The 27,916-nt window shown below is 38.0% G+C and overlaps 1 protein-coding gene and 1 pseudogene across 3 annotated transcripts; one reads left to right on the forward strand and one right to left on the reverse strand.

Annotated features, from left to right (window-relative positions):
* The first annotated feature begins 1,843 nt into the window (after positions 1–1,843).
* WTAP (WT1 associated protein) lies at positions 1,844–27,602 on the forward strand. 3 transcript variants are annotated; one of them, XM_025866419.2, is made up of 8 exons: positions 1,844–1,976; positions 9,392–9,429; positions 11,793–11,848; positions 14,913–14,971; positions 16,611–16,738; positions 19,607–19,785; positions 24,750–24,904; positions 26,338–27,602. In XM_025866419.2, the coding sequence occupies exons 2-8, from the start codon at positions 9,400–9,402 to the stop codon at positions 26,919–26,921; spliced, it is 1,191 nt and encodes a 396-aa protein (XP_025722204.1). In that variant the 5' UTR covers positions 1,844–1,976; positions 9,392–9,399; the 3' UTR covers positions 26,922–27,602. The 3 variants fall into 3 exon arrangements, with proteins under 3 accessions (XP_025722204.1, XP_025722203.1, XP_025722206.1); XM_025866418.2 differs by lacking the exon at positions 1,844–1,976 and adding an exon at positions 2,129–2,313; XM_025866421.2 differs by lacking the exons at positions 1,844–1,976; positions 24,750–24,904; positions 26,338–27,602 and adding exons at positions 2,129–2,313; positions 20,005–20,838.
* Positions 17,756–17,868, reverse strand: LOC112819469 (U6atac minor spliceosomal RNA; annotated as a pseudogene).
* Positions 27,603–27,916: the final 314 nt, after the last annotated feature.

The following is a 27,916-nucleotide window of genomic DNA, read 5'->3' on the forward strand; positions in this document are numbered from 1 at the left end:
CACAGATGTTGCCTGAGTACCATGTTCAAAAGCCCTGGGGGAATAATTATTTTCTCTGGGTAACAACATTAGTTATGTTACCAATTTGACTTAAAGATAAGTTTGTTTCAATTTGCTTTCAACGTTTACTTTGTTTCCTTCGCTTATTTTGGCTATGTAAAACTTTAGAAGTTCAAAATCAGACGTTTTGCTTCTTCTTCTTTCCCCTGCACCCTTTCCACAATCCTCTGTAGGTAACCGTTTTTGTTTCTAGGATATCCTTTCAATTTTTTCTTTCTTTTTTTTTAAGATTTTATTTTTTTCCGAGACCGAGAGAGAGCACGCGCGAGCACACGAGTACACACGAGTGGCGAGGGAGGGGCCAAGGGAGAGGCAGACTCCCCAATCAGCAGGAAGCCCAATGCAGGACTTGGTCCCAGGACCCTGGGATCATGACCTGAGCTGAAGGCAGACACTTAACTGACTGAGCCACCCAGGCGCCCTATCCTTCCAATTTTCCATATAACTTGGGACTCATTCCAAAGCAACTCATTTTTTTTTTTTTTACAGCTGCATTGTTTTCCATTGTATGGTTTTATCATGTGCAACCAGTTCCCTATTAGTGGACATTCGGGTTATTTCCAAACTTTTGTTATGACAAATGACACTGCAACAAGTAACCTTGCCTACACGTTGTTTCTATTTGTGGAGGTGTATTTTCAGAATACGGTTTGGGTTAGAAGTAGAATTGCAAGATTTAAGAATAAATGCAAATGGCATTTTGGTACTCCATAGGTCTTCAGTCATTTTTCCATTGCCACGAAGAAATTTATGAGCACTGCTTCTCCAGAGTTTCGTAATTTCAATGTGTATTTCCATTATAAGTGAGGACAAACAGTCTTTTATGTTTGAGGACCCAGTGCTATTCTTTCCTGTGAATTGTCTGTTCACGTTCTTGCCCAAAAATTCTCTTTGGATTTTGGTCTTTTCCCAGTTTTCAAGATTTCCTGTGCTGTAAGTTGCAAATATTTTCTCCATACTGATCTGACTTACTGGGAATATACCATGAACCCTTTGACCATCTGGAGAACACGCCAATCTTATCCTTATAAATCACCTCATTTCGGGACAGCTCCTTTAAGGATAAACACTTTTAGTAAAGCCGGATAAGGGAAGATCAATCAAAAGAGTTACCTGGCCCCTTGTAGTAAGTGTGAAAAACTGTTTCACGCTTGGCAGGTAACACCATCGTTCTTACGCAACGGTCTGGGTGACACAAAGCCTTGCGTAATGGAGCATATTCAAATTACAAAACGTATTTCATAAGGCTCATTAACAACTCACAGGGTTCGCCTTCCCCGCGTTTCCGAGAGTTTGCAAGGTGCCCCTAGAGCTGCTGACATAGGCACAACCCCCATCTGCTAGACAATAGCTCCTCCGTTTAGCCTCGGGACGTCAAGGTGGGGATGAACCAAGAAGCCGGGATGTTGCGTTTCAGAAGACAGAACACTGGTTTCTAAGCTTTCAAGCAACAAGGCTAAGCGAAGCCTGAACTGACCCTACTCTCCACCCACGGCCTAGATCCTGAGGTTGCACCTGGCCCGCCAGCGCGCGGAAGCATCTCCGATGCACCCTGCACCACAAACCGGCCAATCACGGGCCGTCTGGCCCAGATTCCTCCGCCAGAGGCTCGCCGCAGCCGCAGGTGGCCCGGCGAGCGCGTTCGCCCCGTGCCGCCAATCGCGACCCCCGCCGCCCTTCCCGTGATGCCCCGCGGCTGACCTCCGACCTCGTCGCCCACCCCCTCCTCGCGGCCCAATTCTCCCCCCGCCCCCGCCGAGTTTGCAGGGCTCCAAATCTGCGGGGCCTGCTACCCAAGCGCAACTCCTCCCTTAGCGCCTGGAGGCTCCGGGCGAGCGCCGTCCCTTCGCCTCTACTCCCTGCAGCGGGGCCCAGGGACGGGGTGGTGGCTGCGTCCGCATCCGTGAGACGACTAGGTGAGTGGGTCGGACGCAAACATGGCGGGGCGGCGACGAGGGCGGGCGACGGCTGCGGCGCGTTAAGGGCCGGGCTGCGCGGCGGGCGGGGCGGTGGGCGGGGCGGGGCGGGGCGGCGGGCGGAGCGGGAAGGGGGTGGGGCGTCGGGGCCTCGCGTCCTCCCTCAGCGCCATTTTGTGGCAGCGAGACCCGCAAATAAAGGGGAGCGACGGGGCTGCGGCGGTAGGAGGAGCGCGGGGGCCGGGGGTAGTGAGGTCTGGAGGTCTGGGCAGCGAGCGGGCAGCGCGGCCTTGGCCTATGTGACTGGGCGGCGCCGGCGCGGCCTCCGTCTGGAGAGGTAGGTGCGGGCCGCCGGCGGGAGCGGCCGCGAGGACCTCCGGGTCCCTAGGGCTGAGGCGCGGCCGGCCCGGGAAGGGGCGGGCAGAGCTCAGAGGGTGAGTCGGGCTCCCGGGCCCGCCGGCCTCCCGTTAGCTGCGCCTCTTTCCCGCCTGCGGGGACACTTCCGCCGTCCCGAGGCCATTTTGCCTCCATCCTCCGTCCCGGGGGCGAGGTGGGCGCTCCCGCGGGCCGGCGATACCGGGAGGCCGCCCCCTCGGTGCACGTCGTGTGCCCGCCTCTATGTCGCCCTCTCCCACCTCTCCTCTGGGTTCCGAGGATTGGCGGCACTAACGAGTTCAGCAAGGGAAGGAAAGCCGTGTTCGTTGACCAGATTTTCACGTCGCGCAGGTTATTACTGCAGCTGCATCCTCCTGGAGACTTCCATTTTTTAAATGATGGCATACGTTCCGAGTAAAGAGAGAATTCTGTATTAATTCTGTAGGGGGAGGTTTTCGTGCAATTTTTAAGTCTCGTCTTGGGTCTCTCTAAGGTTATTTGATTTTTGAAAGCCGTATTTAGTTAGTGGAGGACACAGTGGAAAAGTCCAAGTTCTTGTTTGGATGAAGTCAATTTGATCTTAAAGGACTGTGTTACATTCCTCAATAACTGTGTTTCTAAAGTAGAGAGACGGTTCTTTTGCGCTAGGTAGAAGAGTATTTCCAAGAGAGTATTTACAGTTTTGAGTTGTCCATCTAGTTTTGCATTTCTTAGAATTTAGCTAATTCCATTACTGAGGAAGATAAGTGGAAGTCACGGGTCTGTCACGAGTTCTCGTTTTTTAATTTTTTAAGTTCTGACCATTAAGTTTTCTGTGATAGGTGCATCGGTTGTTGACATTCAAACCCCCATTAAGAAAAAAACTCACGTTGGAAAATCTTTTCAAGATACCTAATTTTATTTACTACTGTCGTTCAGGAGCACCTGATGAGGCAAGTCGGGGAAGGAAATTGCAGTGCACCAGGTGGCATGTGCTAAGGATGAAGTTAAATTTTGAGGGTTTGGGTGGGTGTATTTGGGGAGTTCTTTTATTTTAGATCTTACCTTGTCTTAAACACATAGCTGTAGCCAAGTGGTAGTATTTTCAGTTCCCAGTGGTGGAAGTGAAGCATAAATTTCTAAATCCCAAAGGAGGCAAGTAATAATAAAAGTGTGTCCCAGGCACTGCTGATGTTTTACTTCGCTCATCAGAACTTAATAATATCTAGTTTTACTGATTCAATTTTGAGTCATGCCTGCTCAAAATATTTTTGTGTGTTAGGAATGAGTTGGTCCATATGATACAGAAAATCTCTACAGTGTGGAGACAAGAGCTGTGATTATGTTTGTACAGGACGTTACAGGTTGCAAAGCCCTTTGTGTTCTTGTATGTATGTAGTATAGAATCTCCTTGAAAATATCCTGTACTTGGTGGTCTTAGCATTTTCATATAATTGTATGGGTTTTTTTGTTTTTAAAGATTTTATTTATTTGAGAGAGAGAGAAACAGCACGAGAGGGGAGAGGTCAGAGGGAGAAGCAGGCTCCCCGCTGAGCTGGGAGCCCAATGTGGGACTCGATCCCAGGATTCTGGGATCATGACCTGAGCTGAAGGCAGACGCTTAACCAACTGAGCCACCCAGGCGCCCCATATAATAGTATGTTATCTTGCTCTTGAAAAAAGGTGACTCTTAAAATTTTTAAGTTGATGGGTCTTTTAGCAAAACAAGATCCAGATAGTGTTTGGTTTTATGCTTGTTTTTATTTTTAAAATTATTTCCTACTTTTTTGCCTCTAAATGTTTTCTGATACTCAGCTTCTCAGAAAAACTTTTAAGTATTCCCATAACCGTATATCCCAGTGGATATTAAGCTGGTTCATCAAGCTAGAACTGGGTGCTATAAATAAATATTCTCCACTCTTGAACATGTAGTTGGTGGAATTTAGTTTAATTTTTAAAAATGCACATTAAAATTATCTTTTGATGTTGATATTTTATTTGAAAAATCCTTTGTGTAACATTTTTATGGCACTTCAGCGTTGAGATTTGCAGCACTTTGTAAGGCAGGCAAAATTGGTATTTTTTTTTTTTTTTTTTTGCTGATTTGGAGACTGCAGCCCAGAGTTAAGTGACTTGCTCAAGATCCATTGACTGATAAGAATCAGGAAAAGGTGGTCGTCTGATTCCTAACTGTAATACCCTTTTTACTATAGAGCCAAGGTTGTTTGCTGTCGGATTGTTAGTTTTTTGAGTTTAGTTAGGATTGGTTTCAGTGAGGTACGTGCTTTTTCAAATTGTGTTGGCTGGTGTTCACCTCTCTAAGAGAGAACTGAGTTGCATAACTTAGGATCATAATGCTAAGAGCCAGGGAAGTGTTGTGATCTGGGATGCTAGGCACCTAGCCAACTGAAACTGAACTCTCCATCGTAAAGTTTTTGTCAGTGTTAAAAGACATCAAGAGTACATAGTGATTCTGAGATCTGAATTTAAGAGATTATCCTGAATTAATGCATGTGAATAACTAAAACCTTCACATAATTTTAAGACCATGTTTTAAGCAATCTTAAACCTCCAAAAAGGTAGCCATATTAGCCAACTTTAAGTTTTTTCTCTTTTGCTTTTCTGTGTTCTTTAGTTAGTTAAGCTTATTCATTATCGAGGATGGAAGAGTGGAAGAATAATCCGTCTTCCTCAGTTCCCAACTTTAGAGAGGTGCTGCATTTGGGGTCCTAACCCCCAATTTATTAATTAATAGCTGTTTTGACCAGAGTTAATCATTTAGTGACTCATAATCATTTTCATCATCTGGAAAATGGAGGCTAACTTTGACTTTGAAAAGTTGTGATTGTTAAGTGTGTGACTCATAGCAATGAGTATATACTCATTTTTCCCCCCAAGATTCAGGATTCAACTCCAGATATTTCAATTACTCCATTTTTCTGATACAAAAACAGATCTAAGAACCTGGGATGTACACTGTCTTCATGAATCTAGAATTGATTTTAGATGACTGTTGTGCTTTCAGTTGTAATTTAAAGGTTGCCTTGGGGAATAATTTTCTTAGTATATTCATGCAATGTGAAAGTCAAATTTGAAAACCAAATTTTATTTTGACTAAATAGTTGAATGTTGATACTTTTAAATTTAAACCTGTTCTAATTTGCCTTTTGCCAAGCTGCTTGTTTAACTCTTATGGCATATTATGGACTCTGAAGGAAAGATTGATTTTTCAGTAGCTAAAAATCAGGGAGGAATTTCTTTCAAAATGCTTAACCTTTGAATTCCTAAGTGACATATTCTATAACATGTGGAATGACATGTGACTCAGAGTCAACATGAAATGCAAACCTTTATACAAAAACTGCTTTTATCTTTGGCGTATGCCACAAATTTATATTTATTTTTATAAAGAAAATATACACATTCTTTGAGCGATGTGTAATTAAAATTTGTCCACCATCAAACTTTTTAGAAGAGAATATAAACCAGTGTTTAAAAAATTTAAAACCTTGCTGTTTAGAGTTTTAAAGATTGGAGATCACCAAGAATTCTGCAGTGGGGCTTAGAAACAAAGACAGGAGCAGGTGTAGGTCATGATCCCAGGGTTCTGGGATCAAGCCCCACATCGGGCTCCCTGCTCACAGGGAGCCTGCTGCTCTCTCTCCCTCTCCCACTCTGTCTCTTTCTCTCTCAAATAAATAAATCTTAAAAAAAAAAAAAAATGACAGGAGCAGCAGGTCTTCATTGTTATCTCAGCCTTTGAATTCTCCCTTCAGTTTCTTCAAGAAGTAGTGATTGAGAGTCTTTGTTTTTTTTCATGGGGAGAAGGAAACTAGTAATTGCTTATTTTGTGCTAGTGACCATATTAAAGATTAATATAGTTTATCTTTAGAAGTAGCTGAATAATTTTGAGCCTTGGTGGTGATAATCCATTTTGGGATGGGAAACCGACGCTCAAATTCTGTGGCTTTTTTTGTTTTCATAGTTTCCACCTTCTTATAGAAAAGCAGGGTTACTAGAACTTCTTTCCTGTGTTTCCTAGTCCTTTCAATGCCCGTTAAAAACAGTAGCTTATTTGTTGCTAATAAAGCTTGCAATTAATTTTACTTTAATGGAATAATTTGGATATGTATTAAGGAAAGAATGAATTAATAAATCTGGGGAAAGTGTCATGTTGTAGAAGCATTTACTAGTTTATAACTGGAATTTATATTGAGTAACATCCATAATGCTTAAGTTTTATAACTAAAGTTTTGAGTAGCTATAGTGCCCGTTAACTAGTTAACAGGTAGACTCTCCGCAGTGGTAAATTTTCAAACTGTCACTTACAGCCTTTTACCACAGTATCTGTTACATTAGGTTTCACATTCTCAAAATTTTACAGTAGGTCATCATGGTTATTTTTTGGGGAAAATTATATTGGATTATTTAGCTCACTACTAATGATTTCAGTAGTAACTGAAGCAAATTCATTTGTTCATATTTCCATTCAGCATATGTTTGAGTGCCTATTGTGTACTGTGGCATTAGCAGTGAATGAAACAGCTCTCATGGAGCTTATTTTATAATTGGGAGAAACAGATAAGTATGTAAAATATCAGATCATGATAAGAACTATGAAGAAAAATAAAGATTGATGTGAGGGGATAGCAGAGGTTTGGCATGCACTATTTTGAGTGAGATGGGAGCCTTTAGAAGGATTTAATCAGGTTAGTGACATATATAGGTACACATATACTAGTTAAATTGGCTAAAAGTTCAAATGGCTAGAATCGATGTTTACCTATTATATTTAGCTTAGACAAATGGGAAGTTCCAAGGAAATGCCAGGCTTGAGGTTGCAGTCAAGTAGAGTGAATGTACTTTAAACATACTAAAATAGAAGTAGATCTCTGTGGGAATAAACATGGTGAAGGTTTGTTTCCCAAATGATTGGAATCACTGGTAACATGTTAGGATAGTCACTAAGGCGCTGTCCATTACTTCTAACAGAGTATAAACTGGGCAACAAGAAGAGGTCTAAAGTAAACAGGGACCAATTTAAAGGAAAAAATTAGAAAAACGTACAGACCTTAAATCATAGAAATATGGTTATGTCTTTATAGATATTGGCCAGAGACTTGGTCAGCTTGATTAGCTCAGAAGAAAAATGACATACTCAGGTTTTTGCTTGCTGCATCCAATGATAAGATTATTAAAGAGGGGGGGGCACCTGGGTGGCTCAGTTGGTTAAGCGACTGCCTTCAGCTCGGGTCATGATCCCAGAGTCCTGGGATCGAGCCCCGCATCAGGCTCCCTGCTCGGCGGGAAGCCTGCTTCTCCCTCTCCCACTCCCCCTGCTTGTGTTCCCTCTCTCTCTGTGTCTCTCTCTCTCTGTGTCAATTAAATAAATAAAATCTTTAAAAAAAAAAAAAGATTATTAAAGAGGGAAGAATTAAGCCAGAATTATATTAAGAATTATATTACTAGGGGCACCTGGGTGGCTCAGATGGTTAAAGCGTCTGCCTTCGGCTCAGGTCATGATCCCAGGGTCCTGGGATCGAGCCCCACATCGGGCTCCTGGCTCAGCAAGGAGCCTGCTTCTCCCTCTCCCTCTGCCTCTCTCCCGGCTCATGCTCTCTCTCTCTCTCTCTCTCTCTCTCTCTCTCTCTATCTCTATCTCTGCGTGTCAGATGAATAAATAAAATCTTAAAAAAAAAGAATTATATTACTATATAATATATGATCAATTTATGATTTTTTTCTAAAATGTACTGATTTCTTCAACACAGTATATCTAGTCTGAAAATGAGGTTTTAATGGCAGTTTATGAATGGAATATCTGATTTACAGAGTTGGGATGGTATGTAACATAAAAAATGGTATCGGAAGATTATCTCCTTTTGAGGAACTCAAATAATATGAAGTCCAGTAGCTTTTAAAAATTCAGTTTTACACTATAAATTCTTTGGCTAATTTTTTAAAAATTGTATAATTGACATGTAAGGTCAGTTAGTCTCAGGTGTACAACATAATGGATATTTGTGTATTCTGTGAAATGTTCACCACTTTAAGCCTAGTTACCATCTGTTACCACATAGAAAATAGTTCTTACTTTTTTCCTTTTGAAGACCTTCAGGATTTATTCTCTTAGCAACTTTCAAACATGCAATACAGTATTATTAATTATAGTTACCATGCTGTACATCTCTTGGAATTTGTTGTAAGTAAAATGAATATATCTTTTTTTTTTAGTAAAATGAATATAAAGGAAGTGTAAAATATAAGGGGAAGATTCATGACAAAGCTGTTGGAAATAAAACCTAGGAATAAATTTAAATTAGCTTGTGTCCTTATTTGAATATTAGGAAGTAGAAGTGTTTTCAGTGAACATAATAAAGTTAATGAGAGTTCTGTTGCATAACCTATGTTTTGCTATTGTTAAGTCAATTTTGTATAAATTTATGAAACTAATTTGAGATACAAATTCTGTGGCATGAAATTAGTGTAGGAATATTTTATTAAGGTGTAAATATATATCATATATGTAAGCATTGTACAGTAGTGAATTATCACAATGATAGAGTCTACCTTACTCTAACAACATGATGTTGTAAAAGGAAAGGCTTAGCAACTGGAACTATACTTCATATCCTTTCAGCAAGATGCCTGGGATACTGCCTGAGGTCAGTGTCTGACTTTAGCACAGTGATGTCACTTCTGTGAGATTTGTCTTTCTTATAGGGTGGTTGTAAGAATGCATTGAAAATTTACATTTCTGTCAGTCCTTTATAGGAATATCAAAAGGAATGATCAACTTTTTTTGCAAAGGAATTTTTTTTAATAACTTAAGAATAGCGGTAATGTAAGGTGTTAACAAAGGAGAAAGGTGGGTTTGGAGTATACAGGAACCTTGTAATATTTTTGTAACTTTCCTGTAAATCTAAAACTGTTATTAAATAACTAATGATTTGGTCAAATCTGAGTTCCCTAATACATTGGTTTGGCAGAGCCGCTATTTCTTGTTACTACCTTAACTGGAAGAATATCAGTTGAACTTCTTCTCTGCCCCTTTTTCCTAGGATTCAAGATGACCAACGAGGAACCTCTTCCCAAAAAGGTGTGTTTTGTTTTTTTGCCCACAGTTTTTAAGTCCTTGGTGGGGGGGCAATCAATAGATTTGAAAGGACTTTTTATTTGCTTATTTTTCACTCTCTTGCGTTATAACACTACTAGCATTGTGGGTGTATAATGTGCTAGATATTTTATCTTGTATGCAATGTATTTTTAGAATATTTTCAGTTTTTGGAAAACTTGTGTTCTAATTTATCTCTGTGGTCTACTCTTAATTTTTGCTTTGTGAATATTTCTACCTACATAACTATAAATGTGAAAAAAGATGTCTTCACGAGTTGTTTATAAGTTACTTCTTTTCTTTTCTTTCGTACTTTTTAAATCCCTTTGGTTGTAAGGTAAAACCACTTCTTTATTTTTCAACAGAAGGTTATAGCTAGTTTGTAGATTCTGCTTTCTTCTCTGAAGTTGTTTTCTAGTCTCATTTTCTCCCTGTTCTGTTTCCCTAGCTTCAGTTTAGTCACTATTAAACACACACACACACACAAACACACACTCTTAAAGTCGCAAAGTAACATAGTTTCTGAAGGTAATTTATAATTCAAATGGGAAAGCAGGGTATGAGCTTATTAACAAGTGAATATTTAAATGAACAGTTTAGATGATAAGTAGTATGGATTTGTCTTAAGTTTTGAAGTCGAATTATTCATGCAATAAAGAATTTTACTGTGTTTTAATAATCAGAATTAACTGTGTGCTTTCTGTTAGATTTTTTTTTTTTTTTTTAAAGATTTTATTTATTTGACAGACACAGCGAGAGAGGGAACACAAGCAGGGGGAGTGGGAGAGGGAGAAGCAGGTTTCCCGCTGAGCAGAGAGCCCAATGTGGCGCTTGATCCCAGGACCCTGGGACCATGACCTGAGCCGAAGGCAGACGCTTAACGACTGAGCCACCCAGGCGCCCCACTTTCTGTTAGACTTTTAATATATTTTGGTACAATGATTAGCTCTCTTCTATAATGGTACTATGCTACTGGTTAGTATTAAAATTTGAAACAAGTTTCTTATAAAGGAAACTAATAAAGCATTAATTTTATACTAAAGCAGCAGAGGTGCTTCACCTTTACAATCTTCACTTGGTATAGAGAAATACTTAATATTTCTCAGTTTACAAAGCAGTTTCAGCTAGAATATTGTGCCCATTTTTAAAAACTTTTTATTTTAAAATAATTATTGTTACACCGAAAGCTGCAAAAAAATGTACAGGGGGTTTTGTGGCACTCCTCATCCAGCCTCCTTCAGTGTTAATCTTGCATAACTATCAGACTTCTTACATAACAACACCAAAACCAGGAACTTGACATTGATACAATCCAGTTTAACACGGGCATATTGTGTGTGTTTTGATAGCTCAGTGTAGCTTCATCACGGGTAACTTAGTGTAACCACCATCACAACCAAAATAGTTAACTGAAGCATTACCACAAGCTTCCATTTTGCCAATCATCTATAGCCCCATCCATCCCAAACCCTTGGCAACCACTAATCAGTTCTCCATTTCAGTAATTATGCTATTTCACAAAGGTACAAATGAAATCAGGCAGTATATGTAACTTTTTGAGTTATTTTTTTCCACCCAGTATAATTTCCTGGAGGTTTATCTGAGTTGATCCATAGGCTTTCTTTTTAATGGTGAATCTAGTATTCCAGGGGTATGGATGTATCATAGTTTAACCATTCACCTGTTGAAAGACATTTGGGTAGTTTCCAGTTTGGGGGCTACTACAAATAAAGCTGTAAACATTCATCTACAAATTTCTGTGTGAAAATAAATTTATTTGTTTGAGATGTATGCTTATGAATGCAACTGCTGGGTTGGTTGTATGTCACATCCATTTTTAGTTTAAAAGGAGTTGCCAAAATATTCTCCAGAGCAGCTGTACCATTTTACATTCTCACCGGCAATGTGTGAAAGTTTGGTTTCTCTACATCTTACCCCAGCATTTGGTGTTACCACTATTTTTTTAAAAGCTATTCTAAAAAGTGTGTAGTGATAGCTCATTGGAGTTTTAATTTGCATTTCCCTAAGAATGATGCCTATATTAAAGATAGTGTACCTTTTAAAAACAATAATATAAAATTTTTAAAAAAACAATAATATGTACTGGGCCATTTAACCTGGGGCTCTGGAGAGGTTTCATATTATTTCAGCACAGAGGTCCTTTGGGAGGGACTTTGTGTATCTTCAATAATAAGGGTATTTCTAATAACAGAAATGAGCAATTGGGGGACTAAAATAAGATCCTGTCTTTATAAAAAATATGAAGAATATAAGAGCCAGTGGTATTTAATATTTTAAAAGTTTTAGGAAGAGCAGTCATTTCATATTTTAATTTTCTTTATATATAGGTTCGGCTGAGTGAAACAGACTTCAAAGTTATGGCACGAGATGAGTTAATTCTAAGGTAAAATGTTCTTTTATCAAAAATATAAAATGCTTTCTATAGAATATATTGTGATTCTATCCTATAATTATTTTCAAGTTTGTTTGGTTTTTAACATTAATACATCCTCAAATCATTTAATGTACTTTTTGAACGCACTTTCTATGGTCTGTTTCTTCAATAGGTAAACACTGAGGAAAGCATAACACTTGAAAGAACTAAAGTACTAGCTTGGGTAACTTCTAGATTGCTAGATAACCTCAGTTTTTCTTGCAGAGGGAAGATACTCAGAATTTTAACTTAAAGCATTTGAAAGACCCTGCTCTTAGAAAGCTTTCAATTTAACAAATAACGTAGACTTGTTTTGATGTCATTATTTTTTCCTTTTCTGATTAATGCGTGAAAAAGTTGTAGTCCTAAAGGATGACATGTTTAGTTATGGAAGAAATACATTATTTACTGAGAGCAAAGTTACTCTTTTTCATAACTGTGACATTGGTCAGTTCGTATAACTATATCCATTTTCTCCTCTGCAAGTTAAGGAGTTGAATTAAATTACTTTAAAAGGTTACTCCAAGCTCTGAATTTCTGTGGTTATCTTATAAATGTCTTTTAAAAGCTGGTGGTGAAGAACAGCATTAAGGGTATTTCTTTTTTTAATATAAAATGGGATCAACACATCTTTTGTGTTGTGTAACTTAAATTTGTTCTTTTTACATTTTATTACTTTGGGTGATAAGTTTTTTAGATGATAATTTTTAGATACAAAGAAAGTTTTTTTCTTTTTTTTTTTAAGATTTTATTAGAGAGAGAGAGAGCACGAGCTGGGGGATGGGCAGAAGGAGAAGCAGGCTCCCTGCTGAGCAGGGAGCCAGACTCCAGGCTCAGTCCCAGCACCCTGGGATCATGACCTGAGCCAAAGGCAGATGTGTAACCGACAGCCACCCAGGTGCCCCAGAAAAGGTGTTTTATAAAATAGGCAGGTGCAGATAACATGTACCATTGTTAAATAGAGTCTGGTAATTTCCCACCTTCCTTAGCTACTCATATTGTGGACAAGCTCTTTATCGTCTTCATGCAAAGGACTGTTTTTTCATTGCATACTGTTTTCTCATACATGAAATTTAAATTCTTAGTATTCTAAAACACTTGTCCTCTCCTGCTGAGGTGTAGACCCTTGCTTTGATATACTGCCGCTCACGTGTTGATACTCTCTCTGTATCTCTGGTTAGTATGTGTAGTCTTCATTTATTTGTAGGGAGAGAAATCAGTAATATAATCTTAATAAAATTTCATAGCAATTTTTTATATTAAGTTACCTTTAAGGTTTTTAAGCCCTGCAGTTTATATTCTTTAACTTCTTTTAGGGACTTCTCATGTGTGACTTTTTTTTTTTTTTTTTTTAAGATTTTTTATTTGAGAGAGAGCACAAGAAGGGGGAGGGTCAGAGGGAGAAGCAGGACACCCTGCTGAGCAGGGATCCTGATTCGGGACTTGATCCTGGGATTCCAGGATCATGACCTGAGCTGAAGGCAGTTGATTAACCAACTGAGCCACCCAGGCGCCCCCTCATGTATGACTTTTAAGTGAGTTTTTCCCCCTCGTTAATTCTCTTGGTGATTTTAAATCAAGTGCTATTTATCTAACTATTCTATGTTATCTGTCATTTTGAAAGGATGCTCTTGGTTGAGGGATGGCTGGGTGGCTCAGTGGGTTAAGCATCTGCCTTCAGCTCACGTCATTGGGATCAAGTCCCACCTAGGGCTCCCTACTCAGTGGGGAGACTGCTTCTCCCTCTACCCTCCCCTCCTGCTGCTCATGGTCTCTCAGATAAATAAAAATCTTAAAAGAAAAATAAGCATGCCTTTGAACAGTAGTCTTTATGTAAAGCTTGGTATTATGGAAATTTTTTTTCATTATATTGTAATATTAACATATCTCATAGCAAACCTGTCAAGGTTACTAAGGTTTTATAGAAAGATTTTCTAAAATCAAAGGTACGTTGACCCTTCAAACAGATTTGAACTGTGGGGGTCCACTTAAGTTCAGATCTTGTACAGTATAGTACTTCAAGTGTATTTTCTTTTTTTTTTTTAATGGTTCCTTTTTCTAGCTTTATTGTAAGAATGTAGTGTATAATACATATACAAAATGTGTGTAATTTAAGTGTTTATATTTGTCAGTAAGGTTTCCTTCTGGTCAACAGTAGGCTTATTAAGCTTTTTGGGGAGTCAAAAGTTACACACGGATTTTTGACTATGCAGGGCTTGTCACATCTAAACCCCCACCCTACATTGGTCAAGGATCAACTGTAAATTTTGATTAGCTGTAACTGAAGAGCAGCTTAAAAGCATAGCTCTTCAGTAAGCAGGATAGCAGAATTTCAGTGCTTGTTACTTTTTGTTAGTTGCTTAAACATAAGACTAGGGACCTTGTTTTCAACAGTAATTACCAAGCTCACATAGCTTGTATTTTGAGGGTAGAGGAATATAACAAGGAAGAAAGGTTCCTTCATACTCTGATAGTATATGTCATTTATGCAGATTGTTTCTGCCAAGTAGGTGTGGTTTAAAGAATAGTCCTGGAAAACAGTATATTCTCCCTTTTTTACAGACAAAAATAAATACTACTTTGAACCACTGCTTTGGCTTTATGGTATTTTCACAAAAGAGCCAAGATAAAGAACCTTTAAGTTCTTTATAATTAGGCACGTTTCTTAGGTTCCATTTGTTTGAGGCAGACAGCATATCTGAAAGTAGTAATAAGTTTTGTGCTTAGCTTTTGTAATCCAGGCGTTGTGCTGAGCCTCAGAGATACAAAGTCCTGTAAGACATATGAACTGACCCAAAGGAGCATACTTGGTATATTCTTAGCAGAGAACACTTTTTTTCTGTATTTTCTTTTACCTAGTTTCTGTAAGTTGAGAAGGAATAATGAAGTGGCTAATTTTATTATTGGTTAAAAATCATGTAGTGAAATTCCTGGCATTACTTAAATTTATAAGTTTATGTGTGTAATTTTCTAGTATTTTTAATAAAAGGAGTATCAGTGTGACAACTAATACATGAATTTATTTTTGTACTAGATGGAAACAATATGAAGCATATGTCCAAGCTTTGGAGGGCAAGTACACAGATCTTAATTGTAAGTTTGAGTTTTAGCTTCCTAAAAGTTATGCGACTGTCTCCTTTTAGATTTTTGTTACAGACACAGGATAATTGGTTTTACTAAGCAATTGTAATTTTGTTTTTTTTAAGTTTTTATTTAAGTAATCTCTACACCAGTGTGGGGCTCAAACTCATGATCCTGAGATCAAGAGTCGCACGCTCTTCCAACTAAGCCAGCCAGGTGCCCCTAAGCAATTGTAATTTTCATTCAAGCATTTTGTTAAAGAACTCTCCCAAGCACTCACTATATTGCTGCTACAAAATAGATGAATGAGCCATGATCCCTCTTCTTGAGGAATTCCTACCCAGTCATTTGGGGAAAACCCGATATATAATAGTTGTATAATAGCATGATTGTTTTAGTAGAATTACATACAGGTGTCTGAGAGTAGAGATGGGGAAATACACAACCACTTGAAACTTTCCTTGATGTGTCCATAATTCCTTCCACAGAAGAATTGAAAGTGAAGTATGAGTTACTGGTTTTAGAAAGGAGGTACATTGAAGCAACACATAAATTTGAGAGCTTAATGTGTAATAATAGGGTATAGGTACATATTTACAGGTTTTTCAAAACCTGAAAAATAATACCAACAAAGTTTATTAATTTCAAACCATTTTAGTTTTTGTCACTTTTCACTGGGTTAGGAGTCACATACTATTTGTGAGTGTACCAAGCAGTATTGTTTTCCAAGTTCAGAAAGCTTAATACCCTGAAATTTCAATTACTGTATGACTATAGTATAATCCATAGACATTAGTATTGTGAAAGCTTTTTTTTTTTTTTTTTTTTTTACAATTTCCTTTTTTTGACGGAGAGAGAGACAGGGAGGGAGAGAGCGAGCACAGGCAGGGGGAGCAGCAGAGGGAGAGGGAGAAGCAGGCTCCCCGCAGAGCAGGGAGCCCGAAATAGGGCCTGATCCCAGGACCCTGGGATCGTGACCTGAGCTGATGGCAGACACTTAACCAACTGATCCACCCAGGTGCCCTAAAAGCTTTTTTTCTTTTTTAAGATTTTATTTATTTCAGAGAGCTTGCGCGTGCATATGCGCGGTTGTGGGGGGCAGAGGGAGAAGGAGACAGTCTCAAGCAGACTCTGCCCAGAGCCCCAACCCCATGTGGGGCTCAGTCTCACGACCCAGAGATCATGACCTGAGCCAAAACCAAGAGGTACATGCTCAACTGACTGAGCCACGTAGATGCCCCAATATTGTGAGAGCTTTAAGTGATAATTGTTTATGTAGTTACTGGCATGTTTTCATTGGATAGGTTGAAAACAATATAGTCAGGACGTTGTGGACATGCTATAGATGAAGATAATGACATTCCCCATGTTCTGTTGGAGGTAGATTGTACAGTAACAACATAATTCTATGTAGTATTAGGTGGATGTAGGCCACTCTAACACCGCTATCTCCTAAAAGAGCACTCATGATCAAGAACAAATTTTATAACAAATTGTTATAAAAGTAGGATAGAAATTAAAGACTTGATGAAATTTTTTGCCCCTGCTTTTATTCTTGACAAAGGCAATCAGAACTTTATTTTGGGTAGGTCATTTTGATCTTGAAATTATATTTCATAATGTTCTGGAATTTTTTTCTTTTATTTATCAGCTAATGATGTAACTGGGTTAAGGGAGTCTGAAGAAAAACTAAAGCAACAACAGCAAGAGTCTGCTCGCAGGGAAAACATCCTTGTAATGCGACTAGCAACCAAGGAGCAAGAGATGCAAGAGTGTACTGTAAGTATTGCAAATGTTTAAGGTCTTTTTGAGGAATTGGTTTTTAGTCTGCATTATTACATGTATTGGTAGTTAGCTAATTTTACAAACTTAATAGTAATTACAAACGAACATTTTGTTAAGGTAGATAGGCTTTGAGCTATAAAATGCTAAAATTTTGGTAGATCACCCCATTGTTGGATTATAAAAATTTTTTTGGCCAAGAAGTTAAAAGTTTTAAGTTATTCTCTGAAATTTCCATGATACAAGAATCAGTATATTGATTCAGATATTTTTCTTGATACCTGAGGGCCGAATTGGATGCTCTTCTGACTGAGCCAGCCAGGCGCCCCAAAAATCTGAAATTTGCTTGAATTCTTTGTGTAACCTCCATTGATCTGATAATACTGTTTGTTAGATCTAATGCAGAAGGCAATATTCTGATCATTGGAGACTGTGATAATATTTGGGGCACACTCCTATTCCTAATTCTTTTCTTACCAGTATAGTGTTCTTTAGGGCTCAGTCAGAGTCCTTTTATTTCTTAAAATTTCTTTTCTCAGTAATCACACACCTTCAGTTTCTGTAATTTAAACTCTTGACCATCCCAACCTTTGGTTATTTTTTTAATCTGGACACCTAGTTCCAGGAAGTCTTGCCCAATAGTTAGAATATAATTTTTTCTTTATTTGTAACTCCATCCCTTCAAAAAAAAATTTTTTTTCCCTCTTAGATTTTCATATCTAATGGAGTGGGTACTATGTCTCTAGAGTACTGAGTTTTAAAACTTTTTAGTTCTTTTCTGCTTTTTCTGGTATTAACAATTCTAGATTCTACCTAGTTTTAGGTCTCTGTTTGCATGGCACTCTGCTACATGCTTATCACATGCAAAGGATGAATCTTACCTTCAAAGTGCTGCCGCTGGTAGAGTGTGAATGGATCATGTCAGTAGTATTATCTCATAGCACCAGTGTGTCCTGAATTCTTTCTTCTTGGGTCCTATTGTTGCGATCCTAGTTTATGTACTTTTTTTTTTTTAAACAATGGTTAGATGCCACGCAGTGGATGGCGATGCCTTAACTATATATGTGTTGTAAGGACTGAGGGCCTGTTCCATCCTTGTCAAGGGGAGTTTTCCTTTTATACAACACGTAGTTCTTATACTTCTTAACACTTACCTAGACAGTATATGCTCTTGACTCACTTCTGTGATTCTCCAGCTATTTTATATATACTCTGGCAGTTTTGATCGTATGATGCCTGATAAAAGCCTTTGGTGATGCTCCATCACCCTTTTGTCTTCTCATCCCAGGTTTTTAAGGCTGTTTGAACAAGAACCTACCCATTTCCAGTCATATTTTTTACAGCTCTCCCCTGCACAGGTCAGCTGAACAACTGTTTTCAGTTAGATACAGAGTAAGGTTTTGCAGAAAGGGCCGCAGGAGCAAAAACACAAGGAAAGGGCAAGATTATATGTGCAGATGAGGGCAGGTCACTTTGTAAACCTAAAAAGTAACTATGTCAGTGTTGGAGAGGCATGTTTTCTTTAGGGATCCCAGGCCGTGTTGTATATGCTATATGATATGCTTTATTCCTGTTCAATTATTTTAGCAACTGGTCTTATATTGAATAAACAGTTGTACTTTTTTGTTTAAAATGAGTTACTTTAAAAAAAAAAAATCTCATTAAGCTAAATAAAAATTACTTCTGTTTGTTCAGTGAAATAGTAAATATATTCCCAATCCAGATATTTGTATTTTTTACTAAATTTATCGTGGAAATTAACAGTTTATAAATTGTTAACTTTAATCCTATTTAAGCCTTAGTGTGCAGCAGGATGTTGAACCAAATCTACTTTGGGTGTGAAGAAAGTGATGCATTTAATGCTAATAAACTGTATTTCATATTTTAGAAATGTATTTTTAGTGTGCTAGTAAGTAGTACAACTGAAGTCGAAATTGAAGGTTTCATATGTAAGTAGAGGGGTTCTGGTGTGGTGGAAAAAGCCCTAGGTTGGGAGTGAGGAGGCTTGAGAACCATTTTCTAGTCTCAAGTCTCAATTCTGGCACTGAACTAACTGTATCCTTGGACAACTAGCTTATTTAATTTCAAAAATAAGCAGTTTGGATTTGGTCAGGCACATTCTACCTATACAATTCTATGATTCAAATCTACTCAGAGGGAAAAATTGAATATATTGATTAAGCTGCTGTTTATAATGCTGTGATGTCAACTCACGTAAATATAAGCATTATATATTTTTAAATTTGGAAATACAAATATGTATTATAAGTTATTTTTTACTAGGTGTATTTTTTAGGAGATATACATAGAATAATTTCCATAGATACAAATTGGAAAGAGTAAACCGCTGTACTTTTTTCTTTTTTTTTTTTTATATTTATTTGATAGAGCAGGAGTGCACAGTGGGTCAGGGCAGAGGGAGAGGGAGAGAGAAACTTCAGTGGGGCTTGATCTCATCACCGTGAGATCATGACCCTGAGCCGAAACTAAGAGAGTCAGATGCTTAACTGACTGCGCCACCCAGGCACCACTCACTGTACTCTTATATAATATTTTACACATGGCTTTTTTCTAGTGGGTGTCAACACTTTTAGGAAATACAACAGTGAATTTTTTTTTGGTATCGTTTTAGTTTCAAAGTAAGATGTAGCCTTTCCAGATATGGAAATGCAATCAAAGCCTTAATTCCTACATGGATAACCTTAAATAGTTGTTTATAATTTGTACTTTTCTTAGAGGATATTAAGATCAAAGGGGGAAGGACTTAAGTTGGTAAATTCTGTGAACGAAAGGGATTTTGTCCCACCTTCCTATGTATGTATTTTTCTTTGATTTGGTAGTAATTGTTTTTTTTGCTTTGTACAGACTCAAATCCAGTACCTCAAGCAAGTCCAGCAGCCTAGCGTTGCCCAACTGAGATCAACAATGGTAGACCCAGCGATCAACTTGTTTTTCCTAAAAATGAAAGGTGAACTGGAACAGACTAAAGACAAACTGGAACAAGCCCAAAATGAACTGAGTGCCTGGAAGTTTACGCCTGATAGGTAAACAAATCATACTCCCCAGTCAAGACTTCCCTGACAGTCCCACTACGAGAAAGCTGTGGTGGGACAGCCAAGTACTCGTTTCCACACCAAGACTCAGACTTTTTGAGCCAAAAAAAGCCACATTCTTATACTATCCAGCTTGTAATGGTTAATGTAAAACTTACCAGATGAACCTTGTGTTTCAGCTTTTTTCTCTTCCCCCTCCCCTTGCTTCAGAGGCCTGATGGCGTCGGACTATTCCGAAGAAGTGGCCACCTCCGAAAAATTCCCCTTCTAGAACATGTAGACACTTGAGAAATGTTTCTGTTTGAAGAAAATAGAGGGAGAAACAGAAGTTTTAAGTCTGTGGCACACTGTGTCTTCAGACAGTTTGGAGGAATGAAAACCTAGAGATTTAAAATCATGAATTGAACATGTAAAATTCCAGTAAAATGTAAAAATGGAATATGCATCGCTCTTAACCTTGAGCATAGTGACTTAGAGACACTGTATATCAGTTTTGCCAATAAGACTGTGGACTTCGTGATTGTTGTTGAACTTCTGGGTCAAAACTCAAATGAGGTGAATTTTGCCTTTTAAAGAGTTTATTTGCTAAGAACCAATTTAATAATAGTCACGAGAGAATCAAATAATAGATGTCAGTACAAGTAGTTCATATATTTAACCATTTAGTTTGGGGCTCTATATTACTTGATTGAGCCTTAAATCAATGTGGTTTTAATCAATGGTTTGTTCTTTGAATGGTTGCTAATGCTGTAGATAATCTTATTGAGGACTGTACAAACAAAAAGGTGTGGTATCAAACTTCAGGTTGAAACTGTTTGAAGCATTATAAACATTCATTTCACTACTAGATTGTATAAGGATATTGGCTGTGATGAGACTCACTGCATTATTTTTTTTAGTAGTGAAATTAAATCCCCATTCCATTCAACAGGCACATGTTGAAAGAGCATTGTCGTTGGTGTTAATGGGGGAATGTGTTTCCTTCATTGTATTTGGGCCTTTTGTATTGCACTCTTGATATTAAATTAAATGTGCCTTGAAATAGTTGTTTTTTTTTTTTTTTTTAAGTTCAAGGAATACTATGATGATTTTGTTGTACTTTTAACATTTTGATTTGGGGGGCTGTGGAGAGCAGATTGATTTTGGAAAAATTGTTGCTGTGCTCTTCAAAGTGAAGGAAAAGGCTGTGTCTCATTTTTAAAGACCTACGTTTTTCCAGCTGGTATCATAAAAGACAAGGAGACTTGACACTTGTTACTTTTTGACACCTTGTCCCAGGATATTGCAGTAGAAATTAATGTGGGACAGCTTCACAGGGTGCCTACCAGAAGATTGGGGAAATAATGTATTGGAACTGTGGGCTGGCCTAAGTGAGACATTTTGTGAATTGAAAAAAAGGTATAGTGATCATTTCTAGCAAATTCATTTGATCATTTAGATAAATGAGGCATTATTTTCTTCATGCTTCCATCCAATCCTGGAGGTGAATTTTTTTCGTCAGATCATTCTATAAGTCACCAGTGCGAATTTTCACTTGGTGATAATGGAGTCTAAGATGAGTGGAAGATATATGTTCCAGATTGTCCCAACGTTTAAGTGCAGTTTTAACAAGGGTGACTTAAGTTCTCTCTTAACCATTCAAATCAATTGTAAGTATCTTGTATGTTTGTGCTTTAGGGAACTGATTGTGGGGCAGAGGGTGGGTTGAAGAAGTGGTTTGTGTGACTTTACAGCAAGAAATCCGCTTCTAAAATTCTCACTATTTGTGGGGTTGGAGGGTAAGTAACCAAATCTGTTTGAAATTAGCTTATTGTGCCACATTAAGGCATTTGCATATATTTTATGCCATTTAAGATCACAGTAGAAATGGCCTACGTATTTTTAGTAAGTCAAGAAATAATTCATAAAATGTATTATTAACGTGTACTCAGATTTATTAGCTAGCATCTTTCTTTGCCGCTTAGGTAAGAGTCACTGTGAGGTCTGTGGATTTTTTTCTTCTTACTGTTAAAAACGTTTTTTAATAAGTTAATACAGGCTCATGTGTAAAATTGGAACAGCATGAAGAAAGATGGAGACAAAAAGTGAGAGTCACTCCTGGATGTGACCTTTCCTTCCCCAATCTGTTCTCCAAGAGCAGTAACCACTGCTAAGTTTCTTGGGTATCATCAAGATTATGCATATACAGTCATTTTATAGATACCGATTTTAAACAAATGTGAACGTACATAACATAGATGATTGAAGCTTGGTGTCCCCCCTCCCAACACACATTTTATCCCTTTCACAGTTTTTTATCTTTTAAGTACATTTAGATTACTTAATTTTTAATGGTTACATAATATTTTCTTTGTATTAATAAATCATAATTTATTTTAATCACCTGTAAATGGATTTTTGTTCTGTAAAGAATAGGCTATAAACGGTACTATAAATACATCATTAACGTGAAACAGTGCTCAGTCAGTACTGTGTTTGGAATAATTAAAATAGAATGGGTTGTGGGTCCCCCCCACATACACACACTTTCTTACTCTGTTTTAATTTTGAAAGAGAAAGATTGAGTTATCTTCTCTGCTTTAGTTAAAATATTCCATACATGTAACACTGCATATATTTTAAGAGTATTTAAGAGCGATCTATTTCAGTTGTTTTGACAGTTCTGTTTTGCATTTAATCATTTAGGTAATTTTGTGTACACCTCTCAGATATCTTGGCCCCCTTCCTTGTGATTATAAAGCAATGTATAGTGTCTGTTCTTTTTCATAAATCTTTCTCTCAAACTGTTTCCTTTCATATTTTCTTTGGAATTATTTGATTTTAGGAATGGGTTGGGGGGGGTTGTAATTAAAGAAAATTATTCCAAAGACAGTTACTTGTAATTGAACTCTTCTCATTTTGGGGGATGTGATGAACACAACATAAATCTTATATGACATGGTAAAATGACAAAATACGTAAAGAACAGTTTTGTTAAGACTTGTAGAAGTGATAGGATTATCTTAGAGCAGGCCTTTATAAAAAGGTACTACGACTATGAATGAAACATTTTTTTGCATTCACTTTATGATAGACTTTATATGAGATTAAGTTAGGTCACAAATTACTGGTTTTACAGTATTTTTTTCTGCTCTCAAATTCATAGAAGGATTTTCAGGTTAGTTGGAGAACATTGATGCTATATAGACTTTGTGTAAGAAAACAAAATTATGGGAGCATGGACAGTAAGGTGGGAGGAGTGCCACTACCTGACAGTGGTACCTATCTCTGAACTCCCTCGTGAGATTTCTAAACTGTTCATTGGAGGCCAAAGTCTGAGGGTGATACTGGGAAATGGCGGGGAGGGGAGTTGTCTGGAGCTACAGTTGCAATGAACAAGAACACCAGCTAAAGTTGCCATATAGAGAATAAAACCCTTAGCAAGTGCTTTCACCTGAGGCTGCTTTGAGCAGCAGTAACCCAGGTTTTACTGTACCACAGATAAATTTAAATTACCAACTTTTGCTTGAATTACATTAGGGTAGGATATGTACTATGGGTAAAAAAAAAAAAAAAAAACACCTTACAACATGGAGTCAAAAGAATGAGAATCATTTACAAAATGCTCTCATTTTAAGTCTGAAGGCCTTTGGTAATCAGGTTCAGATGCATTCTGAAGTGATATATCAGACGGGTGAAAGCCCCGGTAGGTGAAGGAAAGAAAGTGTCAGCAAAAAAATTTTCTAACCAGTTAGGTTAGGTCTTTCTGAACTTAACACCATCAGAAGAGTATCAGACTGTCCCTGGTGGAGCATGTGACTCTTGATTTCGGGGTTGTGAGTTCAAGCACCACATTGGGTGTAGAGCCCACTTAATTTTTTTTTTAAATATCAGGCTGTCCTAGTCAAGTATCAGGTAACATCACAATTATGTACTTAAATCAGATCCCTTTAAAAGTGATCATTTCTCTTGTTATCGTTGAGTCTAAAGAAAAGGCAAAGTTTCATTGAGGACTGTTATCAAGGCTTTTGATTGCATTTTTGCAGTTGCTGTGTATGTGTGTGTAGGTTCTATAGAAGGTTGCACTAATACTTGGTAACTAATTTGTGGAAAGTTTGGTGCTCCTAATTTGGCAGATACTTAACATATTTACATTATTTGTGATAAACAACCCCAATCTTATTTTCCTGTTCTAAAGGTAATCTTTTATAACATGGATAAAATCTTAACCACATATCAATATTAAATTTTTAAAAACTTGTGTTACAGTTTAAGACAGCTCAAAAGTATATAAAAAAGTTAAATGAGGGATTAGTGGATGGAAATATTCTTAAGGCTCTTTTTAAAAAGGTTTTTTAGGGGCGCCTCAGTCAGTAGAGCATGTGACTCTTGATCTCAGGGTCATGAGTTCAAGCCCCACGTTGGGTGTAGAGATACTTTAAAAATATTAAAAGTCTCTAAAAACAATTATTGACTATGCCTCATTTACTGCAATAAACATTCTTATGACAGCTGCCTATGAAGAGACACCCTCATCAAATGCTACTTTAGCAACAATAAATATACTCTACGTCATTGCATTTACCTTTTCAAGAACTTTTCTGTTCCATGAAACTAAGTACCTTAGTGTTTTATTAATATTGGTATATCTGAGGTTTGCATTAGTTAACTGGCTTGTTTCCATTTCAAATGATAATTTGGGATGAAAATAGATATCAGAATCCATTACTAGTGTAATAGAAAATGTGGCCATTTGGGTACTTTTTGTTTAGGGTTTATTTTTGCTGCTGTATTGGCAAAATACTGAAATGCAGAAGATGGACGTGTTCCAGAAAAGAAGATGGTAATTATAGGGAGGCAGCTGCCGTGACAGTTACATTCTGTACGTGTTAACATCTATTGCTGTAATAATTGCAAGCAAACAAGGTTGTAGACACTTGTCTTCATTTTATGATGGATGGCTCTTTCCTTTGCAGCCAAACAGGCAAAAAGTTAATGGCGAAGTGTCGAATGCTTATCCAGGAGAATCAAGAGCTTGGAAGGCAGCTGTCCCAGGGACGTATTGCACAACTTGAAGCAGAGTTGGCTTTACAGAAGAAATATAGTGAGGAGCTTAAAAGCAGTCAGGATGGTAAGGGTTTTTTTGAAAAGTTTGGTTAACTTTGCACTGGCTTTAAAAAATTTGCCAGGCATGAATATTAATAGATTAGATTCTGTATGTACTAATCTGTGCCAGTGGTCCTGAAAAGTTACAAATGAAACATTTCTAGTTGAGTCAGCAAAGCCATTTAATTTTAGTGGTCCCCCCCCACACACACTCTTGTTTATTGTGCAAATTTCATAAGTTTTTGGTTTTTGGGGGGGGTGGAATTTGGTGAAAGGCTGTTTATTACTAAGGCATTACATATACAAATTCATATTCAATATTTAAAAGGGGGTTATCTTCACTTAACCAATATTCTAAGTGTAAGTCTTGGAAGTATTTGGCTATTTCCAGTGGTCTAAAAATACAGAATTAATTGTACCTGTTAAGGTCCTGTTTAGTGAATAAGATGTAATATTTAAATTTGCTAAAGATAAACTGGACTTAATTGTCGGCCACTGCCGTCCCCCTTCTTCCCCCGCCTTTTTTGGGGGGGCAAGTGTAGCTGTATCCCTTCTGTTTTTTCTCTTTTTGAGGAAGATGAATAGTAACTAAAATATCTGAACTCTGGAAATAAAATTGAAAGTTAAGGGGTGCCTGCCTTTGGCTCAGGTCATGATCCCAGGGTCCTGGGATCAAGCCCTGTATCAGGCTCCCTGCTCAGCGGGGAGCCTGCTTCTCTCTTGTGCCCTCTGCTTGCTCTCTATCAAATTAATACAATTCTAAAAATAAATAAATTGAAAGTCAATATATTTGATAATTGCAAAGATCAGTAGTCAATATGATACCTTTTAACGTACCTTTTCAAAGTGATAGTTATTAGCTCTTAATATTTGTAAACATAGTGACTAGGAGATTTTGTATAGTAGTCAAGGACTTTCCCCTCTCCCAAGCCTTTTTAGGACTTAATGGACATGTGTATTTTATCAGTTTTCAGCAGTTATTTTCTCTAATTTTTGTTTTCATTATAGCATAGGCCTCTTTGGAGTGTTAGAGTAGAGGACCCACTGCTCCCTAGGGCTAAACCTGCTGTGGAGCTGAGACAAACACTGGCTGGGGGGGTAAGGAGAAAGGGAACCAGCCATGTGGGCCCCAGGTAAACATGTGGAATGGATTTGGGGGACTATAATCAGTTGTATATGGCTAGATGGTTTGAATCAGTTTTAATTTGGTTGCTTTAAGGTATTTTAAGCATGTCTCCCCCACTCCCCACCCCCAAAAAACTCAAACTCATTCTTAAATTGCAAGCAAAAAAAATTTAATTAAAATATTTCGTGATTTTTAGAATTGTATTCGTTCACTTAAACATGTATTGACTGGCTTTGTGACAGACACTAATATTTTAAAATATGTTCTAAATCTTTAAAAAAATAAAATATGTTTAAGAGATATTAAAGTAGGTTTGACTCTCCTTTGCACAGAACTGAATGACTTCATCATTCAACTTGATGAAGAAGTAGAGGGTATGCAGAGCACCATTCTAGTTCTTCAGCAACAACTGAAAGAGACTCGCCAACAGTTGGCTCAGTACCAACAGCAGCAGTCTCAAGCTCCAGCCCCAAGTACCAGCAGGACTACATCTTCTGAGCCTGTAGCACAGGCAGAGGCCACAGGTAAAGACTGCAGTCGGCTGGCCAACGGACCAAGTAATGGCAGTTCCTCCCGGCCGAGGACGTCTGGGTCTGGATTTCACAGGGAGGGGGACACAGCCGAAGATGACTTTCCTTCTTCTCCTGGGAATGGTAATAAGGCCTCCAACAGCTCAGAGGAGAGAACTGGCAGAGGAGGTAGTAGTTACGTAAATCAACTCAGTGCGGGGTATGAAAGTGTAGACTCTCCCACGGGCAGTGAAAACTCTCTCACACACCACTCAAATGACACAGACTCCAATCATGACCCTCAAGAGGAGAAAACAGTGAGTGGGAAAGGTAACCGAACTGCGGGTTCCCGCCACGTTCAGAATGGCTTGGACTCAAGTGTAAATGTACAGGGTTCAGTTTTGTAATATTTTTTCCAGCAAATTTTTATACAGTGTCATTTAATTTGGGAGAGGATACTGTCCAGGAAATTAACGCATACTTTTGTCACAATTTGCCTTTTTTTTGTGGGTGTGGTTTTTTTTTTCTCCTCCTCCCCCCTTTTTTTTTTCCCTCCCCTTCTTTGCTTCAATACCTCTGCCACTTCGGAAATTGTAACAGTTAATTACCTTGAATGTTGCTAAAAGGACATTTTGTGTAGGGTCAAGTTATTTTTATATGAGTTCATGTGAAGTTGTAAATGGAAATCTTTCCTTAAAGTATAACACAATGCTGTCTGTATAAATATGTGTCTCCTAGAACCTGTGCTGTGGAAGGGCATTCTTACTCATGCTGTTACTATATTTACGCACCATTCAGACTTGTTAGAGTAGATGTGGGTTTCTGACTGCCAAGTTTGCCCAGTACAGTAGTTTTATCACTAAAAGTTGGACTTGCTGATGGAGTCCTATAGTAGTTTCAGTGTTAGATACAGTTTTTTCCACCATACATCTGTGCATTTTCTCTTTAGGTGACTGAATGTTTAAGAAATTTGTGTGCATAGTTACTCAGTTTTTATGAACTGTTGTATCCTGTTAATGCATATTGCTCTGTGACTCCAGTAGATCTTACCTGTACTGACCAAACCTAAATAAAGATTTTTATTGTAACCGCTTGCATTCGTTTTTTTATTTGTTTGTGTTTAACTGTTGTCATTTATTTTCATTGAATTGCTGAATTTCTACTCATCATCCTTCAACATACCACAATGGTGAAGCTTATGTTTATGCATCAATTTTGATTGTGCACTTAATTTTTAAAAAAGGTATGCTTTAGGGCGTTTGGCTGGCTCAGTTGGTGGAGCATGGAACTCTTGATCATAGGTTGTGTGTTACAGCCCCACATTGGGTATAGTAATTACTTAAAAAAATAAAATCCTTAAAAACAAGTATGCTTTGGGGCGCCTGGGTGGCTCAGATGGTTG

The sequence above is a fragment of the Callorhinus ursinus genome, unplaced genomic scaffold (genome assembly GCF_003265705.2).
Source record: "Callorhinus ursinus isolate GAN/ISIS: 27379988/994484 unplaced genomic scaffold, GSC_fseal_2.0 scaffold6, whole genome shotgun sequence".
Taxonomy (NCBI): domain Eukaryota; kingdom Metazoa; phylum Chordata; class Mammalia; order Carnivora; family Otariidae; genus Callorhinus; species Callorhinus ursinus.

Coding starts and splice junctions, on each gene's coding strand:
- WTAP (XM_025866419.2), top strand. CDS start 9,400: ATGACCAACGAGGAACCTCTTCCCAAAAAG. Junction 9,430..11,792: donor AGGAACCTCTTCCCAAAAAG/GTGTGTTTTGTT, acceptor CTTTATATATAG/GTTCGGCTGAGTGAAACAGA. Junction 24,905..26,337: donor GCTTAAAAGCAGTCAGGATG/GTAAGGGTTTTT, acceptor TCCTTTGCACAG/AACTGAATGACTTCATCATT.